Raw genomic sequence first — 9,206 nt, forward strand, 5'->3', positions numbered from 1 at the left:
AAAAACAACAAAGTTCGATGATACATATTAATAAATCAGAAGATTTGAGCCTACTTCCATTGAACCAAATACACCAAAAAAATAAAAATGTAGCTCATACATGTCAAATTCGAACTCTTCCTCCTCGTTTCCTTTCCCAACTACTTTGCAGACTAAATCTTTCATTACCAAGGCGATCTGCAGCACCCATTTGCTTTGTCCATCCAATTGAATATATACAATCCAGACGTGCTAAACCAAAATGGGGCTGCTGTCTTTGACTTTGTGGTTCAATCACCTGGCAAACCAACAACACAGAATGTGATCAACCAAGGAACTAATATCTAATAACTACTACTTTGATCTCTCATAACTTAAATCACAAAGTCTGTTTATGGTTGCATACCAATTTATGTTTCAAACCACTAGAATCTGACTCACGGAAACCTCTCTCTAGCCAGAAGAAGCACGAGTGGCATTTCTTGGAGAGACAAGCACTGCTTCTTTAACCGAAACTTTCATTGAAGCCATTTCTTCTAAGCGCTTCCACATGGCTTCGCGTTTCGATTTCATTTCATTCTCTTGTGCTTCATCTTCCTGAAACGTGAGCAAACACTCCTCAAAAAGCTCAGGGTCAGTATCAGAGAAAATTTTGCGAACATTTAAGGTCAAGTTCTGTACTGCCAGGTTCCAGTGGCTTCTTGCATTTCTCTCCAATGCAGGGAAGATAATTGGCAGTATAACATTGCGATTCTGTTTGATCAGGTTCTCAATGTGATCGTTGTTCCATAAAAACAAAGCCCTCTCTGCCACCTGTATAGAAAGAATACGCACATCACGGTAACTGGCTAGCTAGAAGGGTTTCTCATTTGGTATTTGATGTATGACTTCAGATTAAACTAAATTCAGGAATTGTAGGGGATATAATTTAAACCAGCATCACTTGCAAGGATCTAAATTTTGCTGTGGCATAAGGTCTTTTATGAATAATATTATGACAACACTAAGGTATATATTTGATGTATGTGGCCAAAGACTAGGAATTGGCTTCTCAAACAATTGATATTTTTGAAGAACTATGTTCAAAAGCACATGATCTGGAAGCCCAGATTCTAGAAAGAAAGGATCTATGAGAAGCTTTGTGCATGCATGCGGGAAGAGGGGGCATATAGAGTTCAGAACCAAGAATTATAAATCTGGACTACCTACAACAAGCACATACTGCCAAAAAAAAACCTCAGAATTTATCCATATACACCTAAGAATGAAAAGATATTCCTTTACTAATAAGCGTAAATATTTTTTTGATAAGGATCAAGCATAAATACAAAGCAATTGAACATTATTGTTAAGAATAATTCTATTTGAAAACCTTTACACCGCACACCATCTACGTAGCATAATTTGATTTGGAATATAAATTTTAAAATTTGAATCTTACAAATCAAATTATATCATGTGGATGACGTATGGTGTAAAGGCCTTCAAATAGCCCTACTCTATTGTTAATTAAGGCCTTGTTTGGTTACACAAACCATCTCATCTTATCTCATCTAATCATTACAATTTTCCTAAACTCCACACAAAAATACAATAAACAATTCAACTTTTTCAAATCCCAAAACAAAAATAATATTAAAAAATTATATTCTAACAATATTTTATTCAACTTTCAGCTCACCTCATCTGTGTAACCAAACAAGGTCTAAGACCTAAAATTTCCACCTAGTCTATACAACCTTTATTAAGCTATTACATGAGAAGATTATAAAAGTAGAAGGTACACTAACACCATCACTACTACATTAACCACACAATTACTAGATATCAAAATTATTAAAGAGTAAAGATAAAGTATATAAAAATTATTACTTTTTTAATCCATTTAATTGGACTCATGAGATTCAATTTACCAATGTTGCCATTGCCACCACCAATAATTCCTGGGCAGCCACCAACAGTCCACAATTTAACCCCCAACCATCTGTAAGCCTACCATTAAGCCATGGCCCATGACAGTAAAACAAGCTCTAAAATACCCATCTTGACTCTAGATTGCAGTACCATTTGCCACAATACAGTTACAGCACCATACCAACACACCACCAGTAGCTCCTTGATGCTGCTGAAATAGTACCATTATCCCACAGCCAAAGAACAGTTCCATAATCACAGCCTAGTTACCAATACCATTTCGCTGATCAAGATCATCGTCACCATTTGTTTTCAAGCACCTCCAGAATCCTACTATGGCTTAGATTGGGCTAATACAACCAGTTATACCATGTTATACCATGTCCATACATGGACAAATAAGTTAATCATACTTAAGACACGTGAAATACTTAACAGGGATATACAGATTGCATATATGCCTCAATTCGTATTTGTGGTTCATAACCCAGCATGCATATGCAATGGTGTTATGAACAGAAATAAGAACTCTCTAAATGAATATATATCAATGCAAACCAGGCCACGCGTTCAAGAGTCACCATTAGACGTGACCTTGTCTCGGAATCCTAAGACCAAACGCTAACTAAGTCATCACGCCTCCAGATGATTTGGTGGGCGGATTACATCCTCGCTTTCATGACTGGCATTTCATAATATCCATGTGCATGACAGCAAAAACACGAAATTCAAAAAATGGCTAAAAATTTCCAAACTTGAAAACTATAAAATCTGATAGTTAGGCCAATCTCAGACAGTTTTCTTTTTAATATATAAGAACATGAAGCATCCCGTCGCTTTACCACCTCAGCTAAGACCAAGGGCAAACTCCTCATAATCTTTCTCTAACCAAGGAGAAGATTCTATCAGGGTGAGTGATAAAGAGAGTCTTTAAAGCTATGGAAACAGCATAAGCATTTCCACCTCATCAAACTTATCTGTGGATTTTAAATGTAAATTGACGGAGAAAGGGGGAGATGATATATGGGGAGAACCACGGAAGTGAGGACATTACTCAAAAACCAGTATTTCCAATTCAATGAATTTGATTTTGTGAAATGCAAATTCTAATTTTATTATTCCATTAATCTAGATAAGCCCAAGACAGATGACTGTTTACAAAATTCATATTCTAAAAGGTTTTGGTTTTATACCAGTCTAACAATGCAAAGAAGGCCACATGGACCAAACTCGCACTTGAAATGAGAAAGGGGAGAGGAACTAACAAGTAGAAACTAATAGAACTGGTATAAAACCTACCTGGAAATGTGAACTGCTCAAGCAACGGCCAATTTGGCGAAACAAGGGCACCATACACCGCTGGAACTCAGCAGGCTGAGTTGCTTCTAAAACTTCCTCCAGCTCACCTAAGAACATGACCTCCTTAGAACTATTTGTAATTGGCCAATACTTTAGTAAACCCCGTATAATAGTATCAGCAAGTTTGCAATCTTTCTCCACAAATTGGGTTATGCAGTAAGACAACTGCTGATGGTACATGGGAATGCATTTTGGTTTATGAAGTGGAATAAGTGCCCGAACAAGAAAGAGTTTGTGTTCTTCTTTCAGCGGCAGTGCAAACCCATTAATTATACTACCCAGAATCTCCAACAACTCTGCGATCCCATTATGCTTCTCAGTCTCAAAGATAAAACGAAAGAAGATGTTGTTGATTGCTTTCCTGATGAATGGTCGATGCACCATAAATTTCCCATAAATACGGTGCAGAACCGTTTTCAAGTAATCCCTCTCTCTTGGGTCCTCGGAATCAAAAAGATCTAACAACTTGAGAACAAATGAGTGATCAATATACCTCTTAGCCAACTTCGCATCTGTCTCAGGTGACGCCACAACTCTCAAAAAAAATTCATAGACACCTTGCAAGTGAGGCCACGCAGGATCCATTGACGGCTCCTCCTCTTCCATATCAAAGGCTTCCAAGACTTTATTCTCGCGGGGTGGAGAAGTGAGAGTTCTAAACAAATTTATGGATACCATCTTTATTATCTCTTGTATAACATTTTCTGAGAACTTCCCATTAGCTGAAGCAACATAATCCACAAGTTCAACCAATGTCTGTCGCTTGATGTCCTTTTCTTTAAGGTCCTTTGTTGGGTCAGTAAAGTCAAACACAACACAGCATAAGTTCAGCTTTTTAATAAACAAGTTTTGCTTCTCCGAATTCGGAACATCTTTAAAACTAGGCAAAGCCTCAAACGAGGAAGCTGCCAAATTCCCATTCAGCTTTGAGTCCACAGCTTGCATAAGCTTACCGGCATGATTTAATCCTATATTTGAAGAATCAAAGCCTGGAAAAGATGTAGTGCCTGGATTCCCATATCGATTACTTGCTAAATCACTGCTTCTTGAACTAGTAGAAGCATTTGAAGAGGAGGTAGAGGTTCCCCCTCCTTCACGATTTTCAGCTGACTTAGAGGACTTGCGTGGGAGCTTATTAAGTATCTGTTTGATCATAATTTAAGTTGGCAAAATAAAGGCTCCCTCCTGCAGTTTAAGAACCCAATATGGCAATATAAAGGCTCCCTCCTGAAGTTTAAGAACCTAATATGGCAATATAAAGGAAACACAGCATCAATTATAGAGAACAAACGATTCTCAGTCAAACAATACATTAAACCAAATTCAAGCCACATCTATCACTCCGCATGTCCATTAAAGAGATGATCCACGCTCGGAAGATTTTTAATCTTTGCTTGAATTTAAAAATGGTCCAACCGACCCGAGCGATATCTAGAATAGAAGCATCAAAGCCACTCCATACGATAAGCAATAAAATACCAGAGACATCCCAAGCTAAAACTCACATGGAGAATTTAACTTCCGATGTCTCTTCAACTAATTGGAACAAAACACAAGCTAGCTTTTCTCTAATAAAGTAATAAAGGATATTTTCCCTTGTTACAACAGTAGAAATGTGACCTTTGGAATTATACTGAAAAATCCTGAGGAAGAAAACTATTGGCAAATCCAAGAAAACAAAATAAAAAATTAAAATTTTTATCATGCGATTAATCCCCAGAAACTTTGACTTCTTTGTTCAACCAACTTAAAAGGGAAAGCGAAAATGAATATCCACCTCTTTTCCCCTCCCTCTCTTTTGTTCAGTTTTCGCAATATGTGCATGCTATTCAGATGGATCGATTAGGAGTAAGATCTGGGTATGATCTAGGAAACCCAGATGGCATTCTCCATAAGCAACCTGCAATTAATTTCACAGAAAGAAAACAAGACAAGTAATGAACAACATTAAACTCCGAGTTATAAGGTAGAAAATGAGAACGAACGAACACGAGAGAGAGAGAGAGAACAGTCAATAAAAGAGGAAAAAAAGGGGGCGAGGGGAAGCAAACCACAAGCATCTAAAGAAAGAGGATTGTTCCTCTATACTCACCGAGAAAGAGAGCTAGAGATAGAATCCAAAAAATGAAAAAAAAAAAAAGAAAAAAAGTGGGCTCAAAGAGGAGCAATCTCTGGCTGCTATTGTTGTTGAAGTTGTATTTTTGTTATAGCGAGAATCATTGTTGTTGATATTTTCTCTCTGTTCTCGCCTTTTCCGTTTCAACTTTCTCGACAATATATTAACCCCAAAACTGTTCTTAATTTTGTTTACTTTTTTAACTTTCTCCAGCCTCCAGGTAGAGAGAGAGAGAGAGAGTAGGATACCTCTGTGACGAAACTAGCCCTTCATAGCCTGTTACTAAAGCGGTACCGAGTCGGAAAAGATCAGGTTAAAATCGTACGAATGGATTAACATAATTAAGGAAAAAGTACTTCCCACGCGCCTCTGTAATGGGCGTGGGTTTCGTCCATGTAAGTTGCAGTGTACAAGAAGTTCCACTTTCAAACTTCCAGTCTAAGCACCTAGTTGGATAACAGATTCCACGTCCCCTTTAGACGCGTCCACGTCTGGCCCTCAATCCCCTAGTTTAATCCAATTATGTTCCAAAATCTTTTGCAATTATTATTATTTTTAGATATTTTGTTTTGGAAAAAGTTACTTTACCTCCTCACTTTGTCCACTTCATTTGACCGCTGCTCAAAAAAATTTTTTTTTTTACTTAGTAATTAAGGAAGTGATTTTAAATATATTGATATTTTTTTATTTTTTAAAAATATTTAAATATATTAAAAAAATATGAAAAAAAAACTTTACACTAGGCGGTACGTCCAGCGGTCAATATGGGACGGCATAGTAGCCGCACCCATTTTTTTTTTAGATTTTTTAGAAATTGTGTAATTTGAGGAACAAATTTCCGGGTTGGATTTATTTTAAAATTTTTATTCTAATTTTTTAGAGCAATCATGTTTTCAAAAAAAAAAAAATCATACGAGTTTAAAGCAAACTCTCTGATAAAGATGAAATTCACCATAAAAATTTCTCAAATGTATACAATTCAAACTTGTATCAGCATTATCCTTTATATTTTATTTTTTGTCAAGTTGAAATAATAATTTTTATATATATTTGGACTGAGAGTGATTTTTTTGAAAAAAAATAAAAAAGTTCCTCAAAATGTAGAAAAAACCCGAGTGGGCAAACTTGGGGACAGGGTTGGTAACTAATCTTTTGGGTTTGAGTAGTTCTAAAGTTGTAAATTTGATTAGAGACTTGAATTCTAATCATCAATGATGACTGTTCTTATGAAATAACATAAACAAGAAATTAGTCTAAGTTTAATTCTCATATTTTGTTGTATTTTTTATTTTTATTTTAAATGTTGGTGAAGTAGTGGTGTTGTTGTCCTCTCACATGAAATTAGGCACACGCGAGGCTCTATCTCTCACTCTCAGTTAGAGATAGAGAAGAGACCAATATGAAGGGAATACTTCATATTTTCTTTGGTGCTGGGAGAGTTTAGAGACAAATACTAGTGATAGAGAAGAAATCATCAGGATAATCCCAATAAATAATAATGCTAGTAGTAACATCATGAAAATGATATGAGATAGAACGAACAAAGAAAAGTAACACGGTATGAGGTGGATCTCTTGTTTCCATTACAAGATTTCTTTAAATTGTCGGTGTTGAAACACACAGAATTCTAGAGAATTATAGAAGTGTATATTTCTATTTATATCAAACTATACAGAGGAGGCTTATATACAGTGGAATATGGTGAAAACAAAAAAGGAAATATAAATAAAAGAAAAGATTCTAACCTAGCATAATTACAGGAAATTAAGGATATAATCTAACATAATTATAGGTATATTCTAAGATACAAATATATACACTAAGATTCCGTTTGGTTGATAAACTTAGTTGAGATCAATTCAGTTCAGTCTAATTTTAAGTTGAGTCTGTCATCCAAGCACTTAACTCTCAAATTATTAAATTCATCTCAACTCAAAAACCATTTACACATAGGACCCACAACATTTTTCAATTCAATACTTCTTTACACGCAGGACCTACAATCTTTTTCAAATGTCTATAAATACATTTAAATTCATTTTAACATTCAAATACATTTAAACTCATATTAAGTAGACCTTACAAAACTCACTCCACCATCTCAACTCATTACTATTCATAAAAAACTCAACTCAGCTTAACTCAACATCCAAACGCAGCTTAACATCCCTCCTCAAATTCTTGGGTTGGACGAAATGGGTTGGGTTTGAAACGGACTGGGCTTGAATTGGATCGAGTTGTAGGAAGGTTGAGTTGAAGAGTGATGTGAGGCGCATGAGGCGAGTGGGGACGACGCCTAGAGCAATTGAGGGGGGCGTGGGTGCACGTGCGACAGTGGAACGAGAAGCTTTTGACACAGAAATATCAATAAAATTCTCAGGACCCTTCTATGACCTGATTTGAAGAAAATTTAAGTGAAAATCGAACGTAAATTCGTTATAAGCATACAGTTAAGTGCAAGAAAGCCAATTGTTGATGTTGAAGAGAGAAATACCAGAGGAATGGTTGGCTTGCAGGGACAAAAAAACTCAGAAGGGTGGCTTTGATACCTTGTTGAAACAAATAGAATTATGAAGAATTATAAAAGGGTATATTTTTGTGTGTATCAAACTATACAAATGAGACCTATATATACTGGAATATGGCCAAAACAAATAAGAGAATACAAAGAAAATGAAAGATTCTAACCTAGCATAATTACAAGAAATTAAAGATATGATCTAATATTCTAGATATATTCTAAGATACAAATATATACACTAACAGTCGGATATACGATTGGAAACACAATATTATAATTACAAATAAATTGTACAAAAATAAACTCACAAGCCTGTGTAGTCTAATATAATATATTAAATCTATTTTATAATAAAAATAATTTTACATTTTGATGTATCATATTAAATCACATCAATTTATAAATTTATTTTTATAAAATTCATTCGTAACTAAAACATTTAATACTACTTTTGGGAACAATAATTCCGGATATCTAATTAGATTCACTGTTTCTTTTTTTTAGACATGTCCTCTTTGAAGGGGAAAAAAGACTGTTCATATAGATGTTGAACAAAAATTACATTTGATCCACTACTATCTTGAACATTTTTATTATTTTTTGTATTTTACCGTGAATGTTTAGAGTAATTCTACTCTTAAGCCCATTTTTTCTCCAAAACCACACACGTGGATTTTTTTATTATTTTTTTCAAAACGTTCGTTTTACCCCCCTCTCCCCTTAAAAAAAAAAATCCCGAATCAACCCAGATGACTCATTCAAATTTTTTCTTCACCCGTATCGTTCACAGTCCAAGGTTCTCTCTCTCGCACTTTGGGTTTCTCTCAAATACAAAATCGTAGCTTTTTATCGAATGATTTGATTTTTGTTTTTTTCTCTGCAACGTGGAAGTTAGAAGTGGATTAAAATGAAATGTTGATGTTTGAGATATAATCAGTTGACCCATATTTTGGATTTTCCTTCCCAGATTTGTTCTCTACAACGAGTAATGCAGATGTCAAATCCAGAGAAAAAAAATCTGGGTTAAATATTCAAAATCTGAGTACTGTATTTGAGAAAAATTTAAAGATATAAATTTGTACAGTGCGAGAGAGAACTTGGAGTCGTCTGTAAACGACGCGGGTGAAGAAAAAATGGGAAAAGGTTGATTCGGGATTTTGGATGTGTGGAGCCTGGATAAAACGCACAGGGAGGGGATGAGTAAAACGAAAGTTTTGAAAAAAAAAAAAAAAAGTCCACCTCGCTCGGGTGGTGTGGTGTTGGAGAAATAAGGAGGCCAGAGAGGAAAATTACTCTTTCAACAGACCAATCCGATGC

At 35.3% G+C, this 9,206-nt stretch overlaps 1 protein-coding gene across 3 annotated transcripts; it reads right to left on the minus strand.

Moving 5' to 3' along the window:
* On the minus strand, positions 1–5,544 carry LOC121251165 (serine/threonine protein phosphatase 2A 57 kDa regulatory subunit B' theta isoform-like). Of its 3 annotated transcripts, XM_041150519.1 has the most exons (5): positions 5,304–5,544; positions 5,029–5,152; positions 3,193–4,458; positions 386–792; positions 1–277 (listed from the first exon to the last, which is right to left on the minus strand). In XM_041150519.1, exons 3-4 carry the CDS (start codon positions 4,405–4,407, stop codon positions 433–435), a joined length of 1,575 nt encoding a protein of 524 aa, XP_041006453.1. In that variant the 5' UTR covers positions 4,408–4,458; positions 5,029–5,152; positions 5,304–5,544; the 3' UTR covers positions 1–277; positions 386–432. The 3 variants fall into 3 exon arrangements, with proteins under 3 accessions (XP_041006453.1, XP_041006454.1, XP_041006455.1); XM_041150520.1 differs by lacking the exon at positions 5,304–5,544 and having other exon boundaries at positions 5,029–5,291; XM_041150521.1 differs by lacking the exons at positions 5,029–5,152; positions 5,304–5,544 and adding an exon at positions 4,494–4,997.
* Positions 5,545–9,206: the final 3,662 nt, after the last annotated feature.

This window comes from Juglans microcarpa x Juglans regia, chromosome 2D (genome assembly GCF_004785595.1).
Source record: "Juglans microcarpa x Juglans regia isolate MS1-56 chromosome 2D, Jm3101_v1.0, whole genome shotgun sequence".
NCBI lineage: Eukaryota > Viridiplantae > Streptophyta > Magnoliopsida > Fagales > Juglandaceae > Juglans > Juglans microcarpa x Juglans regia.